Source organism: Heptranchias perlo, chromosome 12 (genome assembly GCF_035084215.1).
Source record: "Heptranchias perlo isolate sHepPer1 chromosome 12, sHepPer1.hap1, whole genome shotgun sequence".
NCBI classification, from domain to species: domain Eukaryota; kingdom Metazoa; phylum Chordata; class Chondrichthyes; order Hexanchiformes; family Hexanchidae; genus Heptranchias; species Heptranchias perlo.
In genome coordinates, this window is record NC_090336.1 from 424,065 (window position 1) to 446,409 (window position 22,345).

General features: G+C 50.9%; 1 protein-coding gene across 1 annotated transcript in view; it reads left to right on the forward strand.

Annotated features, from left to right (window-relative positions):
* LOC137328109 (cytosolic carboxypeptidase 2-like) overlaps positions 1 to 22,345 on the forward strand; it is a 112,989-nt gene that overhangs the window by 36,988 nt on the left and 53,656 nt on the right. Inside the window, exons 9-13 of the mRNA XM_067994289.1 lie at positions 277 to 407; positions 12,819 to 12,885; positions 15,262 to 15,369; positions 19,425 to 19,508; positions 20,797 to 20,904. Of these exons, the coding sequence (XP_067850390.1) occupies positions 277 to 407; positions 12,819 to 12,885; positions 15,262 to 15,369; positions 19,425 to 19,508; positions 20,797 to 20,904 (498 nt within the window). The remainder of the gene's footprint in view (positions 1 to 276; positions 408 to 12,818; positions 12,886 to 15,261; positions 15,370 to 19,424; positions 19,509 to 20,796; positions 20,905 to 22,345) is intronic.

A 22,345-nucleotide genomic window follows, 5' to 3' on the forward strand; every position in this document is an offset into this window, starting at 1 on the left:
GTATACGTGGCCATGTGCAAGTATGTGTGACCTGCACCCATTGTTCATATGCAAGTACATGTGACAGGTGCAAATACATTTAACATGCAACTAACACGCATAGGCATGTGTATGTACAGATATGCACCCAACATGTACAAGTAAGTATGTGTGACATGTACCTAGCGTACTTATGCAAGTACCTGTGAGATGTACAAGCTTGTCCATACGCACAAAGTACGGTTTTGATTCCCAATGACATTGTCGCTCTCTCTCTCTCTCTCTCCTGTCCTTCAGTTTGAGCAGTGTCTGGGAGAAGTGCACGCAGCACTGCACAGGGAGCTCCGTCTACGGCTGGAAAAGCTGGGCCGCGAGTATAGTTCAGACGTGACACTGAGTGACCTTTCTGTATCAGATGTTGAGTCCAGGTATGAGCGCAAATCAAAAAGGAGGCAGTGCTGAGTGAAGAAATGAAACAATTATGCCTGTGATGTGTGAGGGGGTATTGGCTTTCTATCCTGGTACCTACTGGGCTACCCACAGAAACTGGCCCAGCTTGCTTTGTTACAGAAGCCCCAGCTACATTAGCCAGATGGCTGAGGAGGGGGGCGGGGTGCAAGCTATTCAATTCAAGTTCAGGCAGACTGTGGGCATTATTTGTACGTGGGATCAATAATCTAACTCCCCACCACCCCCACACACCACCGGTGCCTGCCCTATCCAAGCGCTCTCTGCACGTGCTCAGTTAAGGACTGACCTCTCGATAATGCGAGGTCAGCTCATTGCATAATTATCCTATACTCTGGGTAGGGGGCTGGTAACGTACCAGGAGCGCCTGGGCTGGGATGTTGGGCACCAGCAGCTACTAAAGGGCTGCTGGCTAGCCCTTTTCAGCACTGGGTTATTCTCCAGCATTGGAGGAGGGGTAGGGGTGGAGGAGGAGAACCAGGGGGAGTCGCCAGGCGGAAATGCCAGGATCTTGTTGTTTTTATTTTACTTTTTGAAAGGCAGCCTCCCTTCAGTGCATGTTCCAAATAGGTGGCGAGTGGCTGGAGTGCCGCTTGGGACCACCAGCCGCACTATTGGCGTGCCTGCTAATTCAAACAGAGGTTGGGCGGCCCCATGAGCCTTGCACATAGGCGCTGGTCGCCCTCTGGCGCCCCGCCCAGGTCTCCATTCACCATGAGGGAGCTTTGGCGGTGAGTGCCAGCAGGGTATTCGACTGCATGGGTCGTCACAGCTGAGTCCGATCCTGTGGTCAGACATCAACAGAGGTTCAGGAGCAGGAATCCTGGTCGATTTAACTCTCGCTACCTAGAATCATAGAAAGGTTACAGCACGGAACAAGGCCATTTGGCCCATCGAATCTGTGCCGGCTCTGTGCAAGAGCAATCCAGCTAGTCCCACTCCCCCGCCCTATCCCCATAGCCCTGCAAATTTTTTTGTTTCAAGTGTTTATCCAGTTCCCTTTTGAAGGCCATGACTGAATCTGCCTCCACTACCCCCTTGGGCAGTGCATTCCAGATCACAACCACTCGCTGTGTAAAAAAGTTTTTCCTCATGTCACCTTCGGTTCTTTTGCCAAACACCTTAAATCCATGTCGTCTGGTCCTTGACCCTTCCGTCAATGGGAACAGTTCCTCTCCATCTACCCTGGCTCTATCAAATCTCCTCTCAACCTTCTCCGTTCCAAAGAGAACAACCCCAGCTTCTCCAGTCTATCCACATAATTAAAGTCCCTCATCTCTGGAGTCATTCTAGCAAATCTCTTCTGCACGCTGCCTAGACCGTCACATCTTTCCTAAAGTGCAGTGCCCAGAACTTCTCAACCTGCCCTGCCACCTTCAACGATTTGTGTACATAAACCCCCAGATCTCTCTGTTCCTCCACCCTTTAGAGTTGTGCCCTCTCGTTTATATTGCCTCTCCTCATTCGTCCTACCGAAATGTATCACCTCGCATTTTTCCGCGTTAAATTTCATCTGCCACATGTCCGTCCATTCCACCAGCCTGTCTCTTGAAGTCTATCATATCCTCCTCACTGTTCACTACATTTCCAAGTTTTGTATCATCTGCAAATCCCAAGTCCAAGTCATTAATACATATCAAGAAAAGTGATGGTCCCAGTACCGACCCCTGGGGAACACCACTGTATACCTCCCTCCAGTCCAAAAAAACAACCGTTCACCAATACTCTCCGTTTCCTGTTACTTAGCCAATTCTGCATTCTGAGGGGTGTTGAGGAAAACTGTAGCACTCCATTTGTGTGCAGGCCCCCGGCCCCCTTTATGCTGCCCACCCATGTAGGACAGTGTATAAAATAATAGGAAAAATAGCTTAACAATACAGAAGTCAGTATTAACATCTTTGTATTTTAAGAATGTATTCTGTGTGACAGAAGTTAACACATGGATGGATTAAGTTGTTAAGATTCCACGGGGGAATGCTCATTAAGCAGGAGGTGTCAGCTTAATGCAATTTAAGAAACATCAAAGGGTTTGTGTAAGAGTTATTGCTAGTTTGGAGCCAACATGTCTATGTTTCAGATGTTAAAGTGTGATGTTTATAACAACGCAAAATTGTCTTATCATCCACATAAACAAAGCCCATATTCCAGTGAGAAAGGAGTGTATATGGTGCAACATTGTCATCTACTGGTGTAGTAGCATATGAAACATAACAATCACATGACAATAATCTCAGAATTGACAGGTTTAGAGCAAATCATCTGACATTATCCATCTAGGTGGATATAAACTCGCTTTTAGAACTTGCCTGGATTGGTTAGTTAAAGGCAGACCTGAGGCATATCCTACTAGTAAAAGTATATAGATGTATAACACTTTCTGTTGATATTAATTAAACCAACAAGTTGATTTATTTCTGGCATTTGAACTTATAGAATTTGGATCAATCTACTCGGTGATCTAAGAACACGCACTGGGTACACTGGATGCCTCAGATACATTGCAGGCCCAGTGATACAGGTACCAGCAGTGCATCAGGCATCTACCATTGGATTCTCAGCCCTGACATGTTTGATTGGCCACTCTTTTCGAGTTTGAGAGATACATATTTAACTTTGCTTTTTCTTGGTCATTTTTTAAAATGCATTTCTCAGCCTGTCTTGTTAAAATTGAGTAGGCTATCTGGAGCCATCAGAGAGAGATAAACAGACTCCACGCTGGTGAGCAATAAACAGTCACATGGAGTGGAGCCTCGTGTCCAGACCGGTTTATGTTGCAGCAAACGTGACCATTTTGTTACTTTTCTTCTTCTGAGGAGGGATCGTTAAGCCTGTGACTGGTTTAAATCTTGAACCAACAGGAGAACAGGCCATTTTACATTTAGTAATGAGTAACGAGCCTGAATTAGTCAGTAATCTAATGGTTACGGAACATCTAACTAACAGTGACCATAATATGATAGAATTCGATAATAGGTTTGCGAGGGAGAAGGGTGGGTCACGAACCAAGGTTTTAAATTTAGGTGAAGCCGACATTGAAGGGATGAGGCAGAAATTGACCACGATGGCCGAGGCAAAACTTTTTTAAAAATTCGTTCATGGGATGTGGGCGTCAATGGCAAGGCCAGCATTTATTGCCCATCCCTAATTGCCCTTGAGAAGGTGGTGGTGAGCCGCCTTCTTGAACCGCTGCAGTCCGTGTGGTGAAGGTTCTCCCACAGTGCTGTTAGGTAGAAAGTTCCAGGATTTTAACCCAGCGACGATGAAGGAACAGCGATAAAGTTCCAAGTCGGGATGGTGTGTGACTTGGAGGGGAACGTGCAGGTGGTGTTGTTCCCATGTGCTGCTGCTCTTGTCCTTCTCGGTGGTAGAGGATTTGGGAGGTGCTGTTGAAGAAGCCTTGGCGAGTTGCTGCAGTGCATCCTGTGGATGGTACACACTGCACCCATAGTGCACCTGCAGTGAAGGGAGTGAATGTTTAGGGTGATGGATGGGGTGCCAATCAAGCGGGCTGCTTTATCCTGGATGGTGTTGAGCTTCATTCGTCCAGGCAAAACTCCTGACTTGTGCCTTATAGATGGTGGAAAGGCATTGGGGAGTCAGGAGGTGAGTCACTCACCGCAGAATACCCAGCCTCTGACCTGCTCTTGTAGCCACGGTATTTATGTGGCTGGTCCAGTTAAGTTTCTGGTTAATGGTGACCCCCAGGATGTTGATGGTGGTGGATTCGGCGATGGTAATGCCGTTGAATGTCAAGGGGAGATGGTTGGACTCTCTCTTGTCTGGCGCGAATGTTACTTGCCACTTATGAGCCCAAGCCTGGATGTTGTCCAGGTCTTGCTGCATGCGGGCAAGGACTGCTTCATTATCTGAGGGGGTTGCGAATGGAACTGAACACTGTACAATCATCAGCGAATATCCCCATTTCTGACCTTATGATGGAGGGAAGGTCATTGATGAAGCAGCTGAAGATGGTTAGACCAAGGACACTGCCCTGAGGAACTCCTGCAGCAATAGAAACATAGAAAAAAATAGGAGCAGGAGTAGGCCATTCGGCCCTTCGAGCCTGCTCCGCCATTCAATATGATCATAGCTGATCCTCTATCACAGTACCACATTCACGCTCTCTCCCCATACCCCTTGATGCCTTTTGTCTAGAAATCTATCGAGCTCCTTCTTAAATATATTCAGTAACTTGGCCTCCACAGCCTTCTGTGGTAGAGAATTCCACAGGTTCACCACCCTCTGAGTGAAGAAATTTCTCCTCATCTCAGTCCTAAATGTCCTATCCCGTATCCTGAGACTGTGACCCCTCGCTCTGGACCCCCCAGCCAGGGGAAACATCCTCCCTGCATCCAGTCTGTCTAGCCCTGTCAGAATTTTATATGTTTCAATGAGATCCCCTCTCATTCTTCTAAACCCGAGTGAATACAGGCCGAGTCGACCCAATCTCTCCTCATACGACAGTCCTGCCGTCCCAGGAATCAGTCTGGTAAACCTTCGCTGCACTCCCTCTATGACAAGTATATCCTTTCTTCGGTAAGGAGACCAAAACTACACACAATACTCCAGGTGTGGTCTCACCAAGGCCCTGTATAACTGCAGTAAGACACCCTTGCTCCTGTACTCAGATCCTCTTGTAATGAAGGCCAACAAACCATTTGCCTTCCCAACTGCTTGCTGCACCTGCATGTTTGCTTTCAGTGGCTGGTGTACAAGGACACCCAGATCCCTTTGTACATCAACAATTCCCAATCTATCACCATTTAAATAATACTCTGCCTTTCTGTTTTTCCTTCCAAAGTGGATAACTTCACATTTATCCACATTATACTGCATCTGCCATGTTTTTGCCCACTCACTCAACTTGTCTAAATCGCCTTGAAGCCTCTTTGTATCCTCCTCACAACTCACGATCCCACCTAGTTTTGTGTCATCAGCAAACTTGGGAATATTACATTACATTTGGTTCCCTCATCCAAATCATTGATATATATTGTGAATAGCTGGGGCCCAAGCACCGATCCCTGTGGTACCCCACTAGTCACCGCCTGCCAACCTGAAAAAGACCCATTTATTCCTACTCTCTGTTTCCTGTCTGTTAACCAATTTTCAATCCATGCCAGTATATTACCCCCAATCCCATGTGCTTTAATTTTGCACTCTAACCTCTTATGTGGGACTTTATCAAAGGCCTTCTGAAAATCCAAATACACCACATCCACTGGTTCTCCCTTATCTATTCTACCAGTTACATCCTCAAAAAACTCCAGTAGGTTTGTCAAACATGATTTCCCTTTCATAAATCCATGTTGACTTTGTTTAATCCTGTGATATTTTCTAAGTGTCCTGTTATCACATCCTTTATAATACTCTAGCATTTTCCTTACTACTGATGTTAGGCTAACTGGTCTGTAGATCCCTCTTTTCTCTCTCCCTCCTTTTTGAAATAGTGGGGTTACATTTGCCACCCTCCAATCTGCAGGAACTGTTCCATAATCTGTCCTGGGGCTGAGATGATTGGCCTCCAACAACCACTACCATCTTCTTTTGTGCTAGGTATAACTCCAGCCAGTGGAGAGTTTTCCCCCTGATTCCCATTGACTTCAATTTTACTAGGGCTCCTTGATGCCACACTCGGTCAAATGCTGCCTTGAAGTCAAGGGCAGTCACTCTCACCTCACCTCCGAAATTCAGCTCGTTTGTACATGTTTGGACCAAGGCTGTAATGAGGTCTGGAGCCGAGTGGTCCTGGCGGAACCCAAACTGAGCATTGGTGAGCAGGTTATTGGTGAGTAAGTGCCGCTTGATAGCACTGTCGACGACACCTTCCATCACTTTGCTGATGATTGAGAGTAGACTGATGGGGCAGTAATTGGCCGGATTGGATTTGTCCTGCTTTTTGTGGACAGGACATACCTGGGTAATTTTCCACATTGTCGAGTAGATGCCAGTGTTGTAGCTGTACTGGAACAGCTTGGCTAGAGGCGCGGCTAGTTCTGGAGCACAAGTCTTCAGCACTATCAACCGGGATGTCTGGGCCCATAGCCTTTGCTGTATCCAGTGCACTCAGCCGTTTCTTGATATCACCTGGAGTGGATCAAATTGGCTGAAGACTGGCTTCTGTGATATCGGGAGGAGGCCGAGATGGATCATCCACTCGGCATTTCTGGCTGAAGATAGTTGGAAATGCTCCAGCCTTGTCTTTTCAACTCAAGTGCTGGGCTCTGCCATCACTGAGGATGGTGATGTTCACAGACCCTCCTCCTGTCTGTTAGTTTTTTGATTGTCCACCACCATTCACGACTGGATGTGGCAGGACTGCAGAGCTTGATCTGAACCGTTGGTTGTGGGATCGCTTAGCTCTGTCTATAGCATGTTGCTTCCACTGTTTAGCATGCATGTAGTCCTGAGTTGTAGCTTCACCAGGTTGGCACCTCATTTTTAGGTATGCCTGGTGCTGCTCCTGGCACGCTCTTCTACACTCCTTGTTGAACCCCTGGCTAATTGGTAATGGTGGAGTGAGGAATATGCCGGGCCATGAGGTTACAGATTATGCTGGAATACAATTCTGCTGCTGCTGATGGCCCACAGCGCCTCATGGATGCCCAGTTGTGAGCTGCTAGATCTGTTCTGAATCTATCCCATTTAGCACGGTGGTAGTGCCACAACAACACGTTGGACTGTGTCCTCAGTGTGAAGACGGAACTTTGTCTCCACAAGGACTGTGCGGTGGTCACTCCCACCAATACTGTCATGGACAGATGCATCTGCGACAGGTAGATTGGTGAGGACGAGGTCAAGCAGGTTTTTCCCTCGTGTTGGTTCGCTCACCACCTGCCACAGGCCCAGTTTGGCAGCTATGTCCTTCAGGACTCGGCCAGTGGTGGTGCTACCGAGCCACTCTTGGTGATGGACATTGAAGTCCCCCACCCAGAGTACATTCTGTGCCCTTGCTACCCTCAGTGCTTCCTCCAAGTGGTGCTCAACGTGGAGGAGGACTGATTCATCAGCTGAGGGAGGGCAGTAGGTGGTAATCAGCAGGAGGTTTCCTTGCCCATGTTTGACCTGATGCCATGAGATTTCATGGGGTCCGGAGTCAATGTTGAGGACTCCTAGGGCCACTCCCTCCTGACTGTATATCACTGTACCGCCACCTCTGGTGGGTCTGTCCTGCTGGTGGGACAGGACATACCCAGGGATGGTGATGGAAGAGTCTGGGACGTTGGCTGAAAGGTATGATTCCGTGAGTATGGCTATGTAAGGCTGTTGCTTGACTAGTCTGTGGGACAGCTCTCCCAATTTTGGCACATGTCCCCAGATGTTAGTGAGGAGGACCTTGCAGGGTTGACTGGGCTTGGTTTGCCTTTGTCGATGCCGGTGACTTTCTGTAGCGCTATTGTGCAACAGAGTGGCTTGCTGGGCCATTTCAGAGGGCGATTAAGAATCAACCACATTGCTGTGGGTCTGGAGTCACATATAGACCAGACCAGGTAAGGACGGCAAGTTTCCTTCCCTAAAGGGGATTAGTGAACCAGATGGGTTTTTACAACAATCCAGTAGTTTTATGGCCAACATTACTGATACTAGTTTTTTTAAATTCCAGATTTTATCTAATTGATTGAATTTAAATTCCCCAGCTGCCGTGGCGGGATTTGAACTCATGACTCCGGATTATTAGTCCAGGCCTCTGGGTTACTAGTCCAGTAACATAACCACTATGCTACCGTCCCAGTATCTCTCCTCAGCCTTCTCCACCTGTCTGCAGCCTTTGACACGGTTGACCACACCATCCTCTTCCAACGCCTCTCCTCCGTTGTCCAGCTGGGTGGGACTGCCCTCGCCTGGTTCCAGTCTTATCTATCCAGTCATAGCCAGAGAATCACCTGCAATGGCTTCTCTTCCTACTCCCGCACCGTTACCTCTGGAGTCCCTCAAGGATTGGAGGAGTGCAGAGATCGCGGAGGGTTGTATGGCCGAAGGAGGTTACAAAGATAGAGAGCGGCCATGCCATGGAGGGATTTGAAAAAAAGGATAAGAATTTTAAAATCGAGGCTTTCCCGGACCGGGAATCAGTGTAGGTCAGTGAACACAGGGGTGATGGGTGAACGGGACTTGGTGCGAGATAGGACACAGGCAGCAGAGTTTTGGATGAGCTCAAAATGGGAGGCCGGCCTGAAGAGCATTGGAATAGCAAAGTCCCTATCCTTGGCCCCTTCCTATTTCTCATCTACATGCTGCCCCTCGGCGACATCATCCGAAAACACAACGTCAGGTTCCACATATACACTGACGACACCCAGCTCTACCTCACCACCACCTCCCTCGACCCCTCCACTGTCTCTGATTTGTCACACTGCTTGTCTGATATCTAGTACTGGATGAACAAAAATTTCTTCCAACTAAATACTGGGAAGACCGAAGCCATTGTCTTCAGTCCCCACCACAACTCAATTCCCTAATCACCAACTCCATCCCTCTCCCTGGCCACTGTCTGAGGCTGAACTAAACCGTTCACAACCTTGGCGTCCTATTTGACCCTGAGGTGAGCTTCTGACCACATATCCCCTCTATCACCAAGGCCGCCTACTCCCACTTCCGTAACATCGCCCGTCTCCGCCCCTGCCTCAGCTCATCTGCTGCTGAAACCCTCATCCATGCCTTTGTTACCTTAGACTTTGCTATTCCAATGCTCTCCAGGCCGGCCTCCCATTTTGAGCTCATCCAAAACTCTGCTGCCTGTATCCTAACTCGCACCAAGTCCCATTCACCCATCACCCCTGTGTTCGCTGACCTACACTGATTCCCGGTCCGGGAAAGCCTCGATTTTAAAATTCTGATCCTTTTTTTCAAATCCCTCCATGGCATGGCCGCTCTCTATCTCTGTAATCTCCTCCAGCCCTACAACCCTCCGAGATCTCTGCACTCCTCCAATTCTTGCCTCTTGTGCATCCCCAATTTTAATCGCTCCACCATTGGCGGCCGTGCCTTCAGCTGCCTAGGCCCTAAGCTCCCGAAACCTCTCTGCCTCTCTACCTCTCTCTCATCCTTTAAGATGCTCCTTAAAACCTACCTCTTTGACCAGGCTTTTGGTCACTTGTCCTAATATCTCCTTATGTGGCTCGGTGTCAAATTTTGTTTGATAATCGCTCCTGTGAAGCACCTTGGGACGTTTTACATGTTAAAGGCGCTGTATAAATGGGAGTTGTCGTTGCTGTAACGATCCCGCCGGCTGGGAGAGATATAAAGGCATACGATGAAGTTGGTAAGAGCTGCAAAAAGGGAATACGAGAAAAAGCTTGTGAGGGATATCAAGGATAATACTAAAGGATTTTACAAATATTGTAAGAGAAAGAGGGTGGCTGAGAGTAATGTGAGCCCCTTAATGACAGAAGCAGGTGACATTGTAATTGAGAATCTGGAAATGGCAGACTTACTAAACAGCCACTTTGTATCGGTCTTCACTTGTAAGAATGAGGATAAAATACCAGAGATCCAGGGAAAAGTAAAAATAAATCAAGGGGAGGAACTAACTAGATTCAATCTAAGTAAAGACAGACAGATCTCCAGGACCTGATGGTTTCCACCCCAGGGAATTAAAAGAAGTAGTTGAGGAAACTGCTGGTACGTTACTCCTGACCTTCGAGAACTCTCACAATTCAGGAATTGTCCCCTTGGTTTGGAAAATTGCCAATGTCACTCCATTATTTAAGAAGGGTAGGAGAGATAAACTAATAAATTATAGGCCCATTAGTCTAACATCAGTTGTGTGGGAAGTTACTAGAATCTGTTATTAGGGACAGAGTGACTGAGCATTTGGATGCTTATGAGTTGAACCAGCATGGATTTGTAAAGGGTAGGTCTTGTCTAAGGAACCTAGTTGAATTTTTTGAGGCGGTAACTAACATGGTAGATAAGGGGGGGACTATGGATGTTATTTATATGGACTTCCAGAAGGCATTTGCTAAGGATCAACATAAGAGACTATTAACAAAAATGAGAGCACGTGGAAAATGCAGGCTTGGATAGGAAATTGGAGGGGGAGGGACTGTGTGTCTGTGTACAATGGACGGTGTTGTACATGGGGAGGGAGGGAGCGTGTGTCTGTGTACAGTGGACGGTGTTGTACGTGGGGAGGGAGGGACCGTGTGTCTGTGTACAGTGGACGGTGTTGTACGTGGGGAGGGAGGGACCGTGTGTCTGTGTACAGTGGACGGTGTTGTACGTGGGGAAGGAGAGACCGTGTGTCTGTGTACAGTGGACGGTGTTGTACGTGGGGAGGGAAGGACCGTGTGTCTGTGTACAGTGGACGGTGTTGTACGTGGGGAGGGAGGGACCGTGTGTCTGTATACAGTGGACGGTGTTGTACGTGGGGAGGGAGGGACCGTGTGTCTGTGTACAGTGGACGGTGTTGTACGTGGGGAAGGAGAGACCGTGTGTCTGTGTACAGTGGACGGTGTTGTACGTGGGGAGGGAGGGACCGTGTGTCTGTATACAGTGGACGGTGTTGTACGTGGGGAGGGAGGGACCGTGTGTCTGTGTACAGTGGACGGTGTTGTACGTGGGGAAGGAGAGACCGTGTGTCTGTGTACAGTGGACGGTGTTGTACGTGGGGAGGGAGGGACCGTGTGTCTGTGTACAGTGGACGGTGTTGTACGTGGGGAGGGAGGGACCGTGTGTCTGTGTACAGTGGACGGTGTTGTACGTGGGGAAGAAGAGACCGTGTGTCTGTGTACAGTGGACGGTGTTGTACGTGGGGAGGGAGGGACCGTGTGTCTGTGTACAGTGGACGGTGTTGTACGTGGGGAAGGAGAGACCCTGTGTCTGTGTACAGTGGACGGTGTTGTACGTGGGGAGGGAAGGACCGTGTGTCTGTGTACAGTGGACGGTGTTGTACGTGGGGAAGGAGAGACCGTGTGTCTGTGTACAGTGGACGGTGTTGTACGTGGGGAGGGAGGGACCGTGTGTCTGTGTACAGTGGACGGTGTTGTACGTGGGGAGGGAGGGACCGTGTGTCTGTGTACAGTGGACGGTGTTGTACGTGGGGAAGAAGAGACCGTGTGTCTGTGTACAGTGGACGGTGTTGTACGTGGGGAGGGAGGGACCGTGTGTCTGTGTACAGTGGACGGTGTTGTACGTGGGGAGGGAGAGACCGTGTGTCTGTGTACAGTGGACGGTGTTGTACGTGGGGAGGGAGGGACCGTGTGTCTGTATACAGTGGACGGTGTTGTACGTGGGGAGGGAGGGACCGTGTGTCTGTGTACAGTGGACGGTGTTGTACGTGGGGAGGGAGGGACCGTGTGTCTGTGTACAGTGGACGGTGTTGTACGTGGGGAGGGAGAGACCGTGTGTCTGTGTACAGTGGACGGTGTTGTACGTGGGGAGGGAGGGACCGTGTGTCTGTGTACAGTGGATGGTGTTGTACGTGGGGAGGGAGAGACCGTATGTCTGTGTACAGTGGACGGTGTTGTACGTGGGGAAGGAGAGACCGTGTGTCTGTGTACAGTGGACGGTGTTGTACGTGGGGAGGGAGGGACCGTGTGTCTGTATACAGTGGACGGTGTTGTACGTGGGGAGGGAGGGACCGTGTGTCTGTGTACAGTGGACGGTGTTGTACGTGGGGAGGGAGGGACCGTGTGTCTGTGTACAGTGGACGGTGTTGTACGTGGGGAGGGAGGGACCGTGTGTCTGTGTACAGTGGATGGTGTTGTACGTGGGGAGGGAGGGACCGTGTGTCTGTGTACAGTGGACGGTGTTGTACGTGGGGAGGGAGGGACCGTGTGTCTGTATACAGTGGACGGTGTTGTACGTGGGGAGGGAGGGACCGTGTGTCTGTGTACAGTGGACGGTGTACGTGGGGAGGGAGGGACCGTGTGTCTGTGTACAGTGGATGGAGTTGTACGTGGGGAGGGAGGGACCGTGTGTCTGTGTACAGTGGACGGTGTACGTGGGGAGGGAGGGACCGTGTGTCTGTGTACAGTGGACGGTGTTGTACGTGGGGAAGGAGAGACCGTGTGTCTGTGTACAGTGGACGGTGTTGTACGTGGGGAGGGAGGGACCGTGTGTCTGTGTACAGTGGACGGTGTTGTACGTGGGGAAGGAGAGACCGTGTGTCTGTGTACAGTGGACGGTGTTGTACGTGGGGAGGGAGGGACCGTGTGTCTGTATACAGTGGACGGTGTTGTACGTGGGGAGGGAGGGACCGTGTGTCTGTGTACAGTGGATGGTGTTGTACGTGGGGAGTCTTGCTGGGAGATGCTGCAATTGTGGTGATCTGTATGCCGGGGGTGAGGGATGTCGTCACGTTGGAGAATGTTTGGCTCTTACCGTGGGTCTGAACTTATTTGCGTTTGTTTCATTGTTTTGTTGAGCAGCACCAGTGGATCGGACAGCTCTGTGTCGGATGGGCCACCAGCACATTTAATGAGCCTGGCAGAAAAGGTTAGTGTGGTCAGAGAGATTCTCCTTCTGATGGAGTTTGTGGTCAGTATTTCTCTGTTGTTTATAGTCAGTGCCGGCAAAGGGTTGGGGCTGTTAAAGTAACGAGCACGACCATCAATCTCCATGTCCCAGTTGGTTCTGGGGTTTCACCACCTCCCCCATCCCCGGTCTGTGCCACACTAGGTGGTCTCGGCCTGGCCCTGCGTGTGGGAGGAGTAAATAAACAAATCAGCCTGGGTTGCTGCTCCTGATCACAATCCAGCAGCGTATGTGATGGCCAGGTCAGGACAGGGTCCGGCCGACACCCTCCGGCCAGGGTCACGGTGAGGGACTGACCACTCGAGTCAGGACAGGGTCACGGTGAGGGACTGACCGCTCGGGTCAGGACAGGGTCCGGCCGACGCCCTCCGGCCAGGGTCACGGTGAGGGACTGACCACTCGGGTCAGGACAGGGTCCGGCCGACACCCTCCGGCCAGGGTCACGGTGAGGGACTGACCACTCGGGTCAGGACAGGGCCCGGCCGACGCCCTCCGGCCAGGGTCACGGCGAGGGACTGACCACTCGGGTCAGGACAGGGTCCAGCCGATACCCTCCGGCCAGGGTCACGGTGAGGGACTGACCACTCGGGTCAGGACCGGGCCCGGCCGACACACTCCGGCCAGGGTCACGGCGAGGGACTGACCACTCGGGTCAGGACCGGGCCCGGCCGACACCCTCCGGCCAGGGTCACGGCGAGGGACTGACCACTCGGATCAGGACAGGCTCCGGCCGACACCCTCCGGCCAGGGTCACGGCGAGGGACTGACCACTCGGGTCAGGACAGGCAGCGCGGGAAGGTGAAACCACTATGTCAGTATTTTACACGACAAAACACACCGCTCCCTGACACAGCGACCTGCTAATACACCGCAGCGTTTACACACGCTCCCTGACTCAGCGCCTGCTAATACACCGCAGCGTTTACACACGCTCCCTGACACAGCGACCTGCTAACACACTGCAGCGTTTACACACACTCCCTGACCCAGCGTCCTGCTAACACACTGCAGTGCTTACACACGCTCCCTGATCCAGTGTCCTGCTAACACACCGCAGCGTTTACACACACTCCCTGACCTAGCGTCTTAATGCACTGCAGCGTTTACACACGCTCCCTGACCCAGCATCCTGCTAACACACCGCAGCGTTTACACACACTCCCTGACCCAGCATCTTCACGCATTGCAGCGTTTACACATGCTCCCTGACCCAGCATCCTGCTAACACACCGCAGTGTTTACACACGCTCCCTGACCCAGCGTCCCGCTAACACACCAAAGCATTTACACACGCTCCCTGATGCGCTGCGGTGTGTTAGCAGGACGCTGGGTCAGGGAGTGTGTGTAAATGCTGCAGTGTGTTAGCAGGACGCTGGGTCAGGGAGCGTGTGTAAATACTGCAGTGTGTTCGCAGGACACTGGGTCAGGGAACGTGTGTAAATGCTGCAGTGTGTTAGCAGGACGCTGGGTCAGGGAGCGTGTGTAAATACTGCAGTGTGTTAGCAGGGAAGAAGAGCAGGGGAGTTCTCCCTGGTGTCCTGACCAATATTTATCCCTCACTCAGCATTACTAAAACTGATTATCTGGTCACTTACCTCATTGCTGTTTGTGGGATCTTGCTGTGTGCAGATGGCTGCCATGTTTCCCTACATTACAACAGCCACTGCACTTGAAAAGTACTTTGTTGGCTGTCAATTGCTTTGGGACATCCCTAGTTTGTGAAAGGCACCATATCAATGCAAGTTCTTCCTTTCCTTCAGCAGTTACACCCTCTCCCATGCACCATGGTTTCTCAATCACAACCCACTCACAGTGTGAGTGACAGAATTCCAGCTGAACACATGGAAATTGGACAGGTAGCGGGGGTTATTACTGCACTCATCTTCTCCGGGGAGGGTTGGAGGTGGGGTGGGGGAGGTCACAAGCTTACAATGTAGGGTTTGGGTGAACAAGCCCCTCTGGAGCGGTTGATGCTTCCAGAAAGCCAACCACACTGTTATAAATTGGATAATCAGGTGGTGGAGGATAGAATATTACAGCCTGGTCTTCAGTTGCTTCCAAGCCTTTATTCACAGAGATCCCCCTTACACACACAACACACCCCCGATAAGCTCTCATATAAGGATACAAGAGTCCCCAATTGACACCCACCACCTGAACCCAATGAACACTAACTGATATAAATCACATGATACAATTAACACACACTGTCATGGCACATTGTGTGAGCAGCGCTGCCTGTGAGCTGTAGAGGCGCATCTCCCCCGACACGCCCGTCAGCTGCACTGCTTGGATTATACAGTGCCACTCGATGATAACTCTGCTCCTCTTGCTCAGTCTCGCCAGAAAAAGAAACAGCTAAGGACCAGAAAGGAAAGAAATAGACTGCGACAGAGACAGCTGCTGCATGGGCTGCCTCTGCCAGCTCATCTCGGGCAAAAGACGGTGAGTGACCATCGGTCCAGGATATCACGGTCAGCGTGGTTATCAAACAGCAGCAATAGAGGCTGTGAGAGATATAGCGACAGAGCGAGTGATGCTATCGGGGCAGGGTGAGTGATGCTATCGGGGCAGGGTGAGTGATGCTATCGGGGCAGGGTGAGTGATGCTATCGGGGCAGGGTGAGTGATGCTATAGGGAGTGAGTGAGTGATGCTATCGGGGCAGGGTGAGTGATGCTATAGGGAGTGAGTGAGTGATGCTATCGGGGCAGGGTGAGTGATGCTATCGGGAGTGAGTGAGTGACGCTATAGGGAGTGACTGAGTGATGCCATCGGGGCAGGGTGAGTGATGCTATCGGGGCAGGGTGAGTGATGCTATAGGGAGTGAGTGAGTGATGCTATAGGGAGTGAGTGAGTGATGCTATAGGGAGTGAGTGATGCTGTAGGGAGTGAGTGATGCTGTAGGGAGTGAGTGATGCTATAGGGAGTGAGTGATGAGATAGGGAGTGAGTGATGAGATAGGGAGTGAGTGATGAGATAGGGAGTGAGAGAGTGATGTTATAGGGAGTGAGAGAGTGATGTTATAGGGAGTGAGAGAGTGATGTTATAGGGAGTGAGAGAGTGATGTTATAGGGAGTGAGAGAGTGATGTTATAGGGAGTGAGAGAGTGATGTTATAGGGAGTGAGAGAGTGATGTTATAGGGAGTGAGAGAGTGATGTTATAGGGAGTGAGAGAGTGATGTTATAAGGAATGAGAGAATGATGTTATAGGGAGTGAGAGAGTGATGTTATAGGGAGTGAGAGAGTGATGTTATAGGGAGTGAGAGAGTGATGTTATAGGGAGTGAGAGAGTGATGTTATAGGGAGTGAGAGAGTGATGTTATAGGGAGTGAGAGAGTGATGTTATAGGGAGTGAGAGAGTGATGTTATAGGGAGTGAGAGAGTGATGTTATAGGGAGTGAGAGAGTGATGTTATAGGGAGTGAGAGAGTGATGTTATAGGGAGTGAGTGAGTGATGGTATAGGGAGTGAGAGAGTGATGGTATAGGGAGTGAGAGAGTGATGGTATAGGGAGTGAGAGAGTGATGTTATAGGGGGCGAGTGAGTGGTGTTTTAGGGAGTGAGTGAGTGATGTTATAGGGGGCGAGTGAGTGATGTTATAGGCAGTGAGTGATGTTATAGGGAGTGAGTGAGTGAGTGATGTTATTGGGAGTGAGAGAGTGATGGTATAGGGAGTTAGAGAGTGATGTTATAGGGAGTGAGAGAGTGATGTTATAGGGAATGAGAGAGTGATGTTATAGGGAGTGAGAGAGTGATGTTATAGGGAGTGAGAGAGTGATGGTATAGGGAGTGAGAGAGTGATGGTATAGGGAGTGAGAGAGTGATGTTATAGGGAGTGAGAGAGTGATGTTATAGGGAGTGAGAGAGTGATGTTATAGGGAGTGAGTGAGTGATGGTATAGGGAGTGAGAGAGTGATGGTATAGGGAGTGAGAGAGTGATGGTATAGGGGGCGAGTGAGTGGTGGTTTAGGGAGTGAGTGAGTGATGTTATAGGGGGCGAGTGAGTGATGTTATAGGGAGTGAGTGATGTTATAGGGAGTGAGTGAGTGATGGTATAGGGAGTGAGAGAGTGATGGTATAGGGAGTGAGTGAGTGATGGTATAGGGAGTGAGAGAGTGATGGTATAGGGAGTGAGTGAGTGATGGTATAGGGAGTGAGAGAGTGATGGTATAGGGAGTGAGAGAGTGATGGTATAGGGAGTGAGAGAGTGATGGTATAGGGAGTGAGAGAGTGGTGTTTTAGGGAGTGAGTGAGTGATGTTTTAGGGAGTGAGTGAGTGATGTTATAGGGGGCGAGTGAGTAATGTTATAGGCAGTGAGTGATGTTATAGGGAGTGAGTGATGTTATTGAGAGTGAGTGAATCATGTTATCGGAAGTGAGTTATGTTATACGGAGTGAGTGTATCATGTTATTGGGGGTAAGTGATTGATGTTATAGGGAGTGAGTAATTGTTGTTATAGAGAGTGAGTTGTGAGTCTCCATTAATTGGGTATCAGTCTGTACCCCAGTCCCCATTCACTGGGTGTCCCACTGTCTCTCAGTCCCCATTCTCTGGGTGTCCCACTGTCATTCAGTCCCCATTCACTGGCTGTCAGTCTGTAACCCAGTCCCCATTCACTGTATGTTAGTCTGTAACCCAGTCGCCATTCATTGGGTGTCTGTCAGTAACCTAGTTCCCATTCACCAGGTGTCAGTGTGTAACCCATTCCCCATTCACTGAGTGTCAGCCTGTAACGCAGTCCCCATTTACTCTGCGTCAGTCTGTAGCCCAGTCCCCATTCACTGGGTGTCAGTCTGTAACCTAGCCGCGCCTCTAGCCAAGCTGTTCCAGTACAGCTACAACACTGGCATCTACCCAACAATGTGGAAAATTGCCCAGGTATGTCATGTCTACAAAAAGCAGGACAAATCCACTCCGGCCAATTACCGACCATCAGTCTACTCTCAATCATCAGCAAAGTGATGGAAGGTGTCGTCGACAGTGCTATCAAGCGGCACATACTCACCAATAACCTGCACACCGATGCTCAGTTTGGGTTCCACCAGGACCACTCGGCTCCAAACCTCATTACAGCCTTGGTCCAAACATGGACAAAAGAGCTGAATTCCAGAGGTGAGGTGAGAGTGATTGCCCTTGACATCAAGGCAGCATTTGACCGAGTGTGGCACCAAGGAGCCCTAGTAAAATTGAAGTCAATGGGAATCAGAGGGAAAACTCTCCAGTGGCTGGAGTCATACCTAGCACAAAGGAAAATGGTAGTGGTTGTTGGAGGCCAATCATCTCAGCCCCAGGACATTGCTGCAGGAGTTCCTCAAGGCAGTGTCCTTGACCCAACCATCTTCAGCTGCTTCATCAATGACCTTCCCTCCATCATAAGGTCAGAAATGGGGATGTTCGCTGATGATTGCGCAGTGTTCAGTTCCATTCGCAACCCCTCAGATAATGAAGCAGTCCGTGCTCATACGCAGCAAGACCTGGACAACATCCATGCTTGGGCTGATAAGTGACAAGTAACATTTGCACCAGACAAGTGCCAGGCAATGACCATCTCCAACAAGAGAGAGTCCAACCACTTCCCTTTTACATTCAACGGCATTACCATCGCCGAATCCCCCACCAACAACATCCTGGGGGTCACCATTGACCAGAAACTTAATTGGACCAGCCACATAAATACTGTGGCACAAGAGCAGGTCAGAGGCTGGGTATTCTGCGGCGAGTGACTCACCTCCTGACTCCCCAAAGCCTTTCCACCATCTACAAGGCACAAGTCAGGAGTGTGATGGAATACTCTCCACTTGCCTGGATGAGTGCAGCTCCAACAACACTCAAAAAGCTCGACACCATCCAGGACAAAGCAGCCCGCTTTACTGGTGCCCCATCCACCACCCTAAACATTCACTCCCTTTACCACCGGCGCACTGTGGCTGCAGTGTGTACCATCCACAGGATGCACTGCAGCAACTCGCCAAGGCTTCTTCGACAGCACCTCCCAAACCCGTGACCTCTACCACCTAGAAGGACAAGGGCAGCAGGCACATGGGAACAACACCACCTGCACGTTCCCCTCCAAGTCACACACCATCCCGACTTGGAAATATATCGCCGTTCCTTCATCGTCACTGGGTCAAAATCCTGGAACTCCCTTCCTAACAGCACAGTGGGAGATCCTGCACCACATGGACTGCAGCGGTTCAAGAAGGGCAGTTAGGAATGGGCAATAAATGGGCAGCGACGCCCACATCCCATGAACGAACAAAATAAAAGTGATGTTATAGAGGGTGAGTGAGTGATGTTATCGGGGACGAGTGAATGATGTTATTGGGGGTGAGTGTTGGAGATTTTGACTGGCTGGTCAGTCAGTCGCTGTCTGCTTGCCGTCCGCTGGTTCGACTGTTCCTGGGGCTCCTTCATTTTCTCCTCCTGTCCTACTCTTCGCCCATTTCCCTTTCTCTCGGGGTTGTGACGCTGTCTCTTTTTCTCTCTCCCTCACGTACAGTGTCCAGGCGAGAAAGGGACCAAACAAATTGAAGTCCAAGGGAACTTTGACAAAACCGGCAAAGCAAAGAACGTGATGGGAAAGGTACAGTGACCAGGCCCGGTGGTTGCACGTGCCTTCACCCACATAACCACAGGCACTGGGCTCTGACGCTAATCCCTGGCGTGAGGCCTGAACTCTGCCCTCTGATGCTCAAGCCCCACCCCACCGCCGCCCCCCCCCCCCCCCCGGCAGCATACGCAGAGGACGGGGGGCATTGTTCCCCGCGCACCGCAGCGGCGACTGAGTGAAATCGGAAGCAGTTGGTTGCTCCAGATGGATTTATCATTTGCGCCTCAGAATCTGGAGAAGCCCCAGATTGCCTCCGCTGACGCCCTGCTGCCGTCTGTAGGGTTCAGTGGGGCGGGCACAGGTATCACATCAGGTGTGTATCAACATCATGCCTGCCCGCGCGGATAGATTGATCGTGTCCCCACGCCCGCCAGACCCTGGCCACATTGCCCCTTGCCCACCTCCCCTGGAATCATGAGGACAGGTTGCATAGTCTGGGGATTTATTACCTTAAATATTGAAGATTAAGGGGTGATCAGGTCGAGATTTTTAAGATGATTAAAGGATTTGATAAAGGAAAGAAACTATTTCCTCTGGTAGGGTTGGGGGGTGGGGGTAGTTTGGTGGGGGAGGTGATAGTGAGGGTGTGAGGTGGGAGTGGGGTTGGAGGGGTGGTGGTGGGGTGGGATGGGGATGGTAGGGGGTGTAGGGGAGGGAGGGGGCATGGGGGTGGGAGGGGGTGGGGCGGGAGCAGGGTGGTGGTGGGGTGGGGAATGGGGCTGGTGGTGAGTATGGGGTGGTGGGAAGGAGGCGGCGTGGGCAGGTGGTGGTGGGAGGGGGTGCTGGGGTGGGGGCAGGAGCGGTTTGGGTGGGATGTGCAGGCTTCATGGATGAAATGAGATTAGTGAGAGCTGCAGGAGTGATGGAAGGGAAACTATGGTTGGGTGGGGAGGTGAGAGAGGTGGGGCACAATAACAGAGAGGGCAGGAGGGAGGGTGAGTTTCCAGAGGGGTGGGGCAGGAGAAGGACCTGAGTAGGCACTGGCAGCTGAGTTGCTGGCATTCGTGCCCGGTCGGTGGAGACAGGGAGCCGTTCCTACCGTCCAGGGTACCCTCTATCAGTGCGGCGATTGGGACAGGAAACGGGTGGTGGAGCCCAGCTTCCTGCTGGAGCAGGCCTCACATGACCGTTCAGTGTTGAGATTTCAGCCACAGGTGATGGGCGGGGTGGTGATGAGTGCTATCCACGGGGTATATGATGTGTTACCGGGGTCATGACTTGCTAACACGTCATTTTTCCGTCCTCACTTTGCCGTACCTAGGTTCAGCTGCAACACACACACAACATGGAGATTACGCTCGCGCATCCCTGGATACCTCAGACCGTGACTGGATTCTCAGTTATATGTGACAAGAACGCCAAAAGAAAGGTGACAGTTTGGAACCCAAGGCTGACTGGTGAGGGGGCTCGAGGCCCCACCTCCTGTACAGAAATGCAGCGGAGCGGAAATAGATCGGGGGTGGGGACTGGGATACAGACTGACACCCAGTGAATGGGGACTGGGTTACAGACTGACACCCAGTGAATGGGGACTGGGTTACAGACTGACACCCAGTGAATGGGGACTGCTACAGACTGATATCCAGTGTTTGGTTTGCAGACTGTCACCCAGCGAATAGCGATTGGGTTACAGACTGACACCCGGTGAATTTTGACTGGTTTATAGACTGACACACGCTGAATGGGGACTGAGTTACAGACTGAGACCCAATGAATGGGGACTGGGTTACAGAATGACACCCAGTGAGTGGGGACCGGGTTACAGAATGACACCCAGTGAATGGGGACTGTGTTGCCGAATGACACCCAGTGAATGGGGACTGGGTTACAGACAGACACCCAGTGAATGGGAACTGGGTTGCAGACACCCAGTGAATGGGGAATGGGTTGAAGACTGACACCGAGTAAATGGGAACTGGATTACAGACTGACACCCAATGAATGGGGACTGGATTAGAGACCGACACCCAGTGAATGCGGACTGTGCTACAGACTGACACCCAGCGAATGCGGACTGGGCTACTGATTGACACCCAGCGAATGGGGACTGGGCTACTGATTGACACCCAGTGAATGGGGACTGGGTTACAGACTGACACCCAGTGAATGGGGACTGGGTTACAGACTGACACCCAGTGAATGGGGACTGGGTTACAGACTGACACCCAGTGAATGGGGACTGGGTTACAGACTGACACCCAGTGAATGGGGACTGGGTTACAGACTGACACCCAGTGAATGGGGACTGGGTTACAGACTGACACCCAGTGAATGGGGACTGGGTTACAGACTGACACCCAGTGAATGGGGACTGGGTTACAGACTGACACCCGGAGAGTGGGACTAGAGAAAGGTTTGGCAACTGGCGAGGTGACTCTCAGGTTGTTTTGTGGCTGAGGAGATCGGCCATGGTAAAGCTTGACATGCTCGAGCCAAACCTGGCGAACGGTGACGAGGCTAGTGTTGTGCTAAGTACACTGGAGTTTGTGCCCCTCTGACTTGAGGGTGTAAAGTTGGGTATTACAGCCAGGAAGTGATGGAGGTGGGAGACACTGATCACTCTTGCTTCCCTTTTTCACGCCCTTGTTCCCAGCAAATCGATTGCCGCATCCCGCTCTCCTCAGTAAAAACTCCTTCATGAAGATCCTGCAGGGGAAGGACAACCTGAGGGTCTCCTCTCCATGGCCAACCAATTCCTCAAATCCCTTTGTCCGTCCCCTCCACCCTCACCCGCACTTCCATCCCTGATATTTAACTACACCTTCTGACCTCCATGCTAGCTGACGTTGTAAAGAGTCCTCTTTACACAG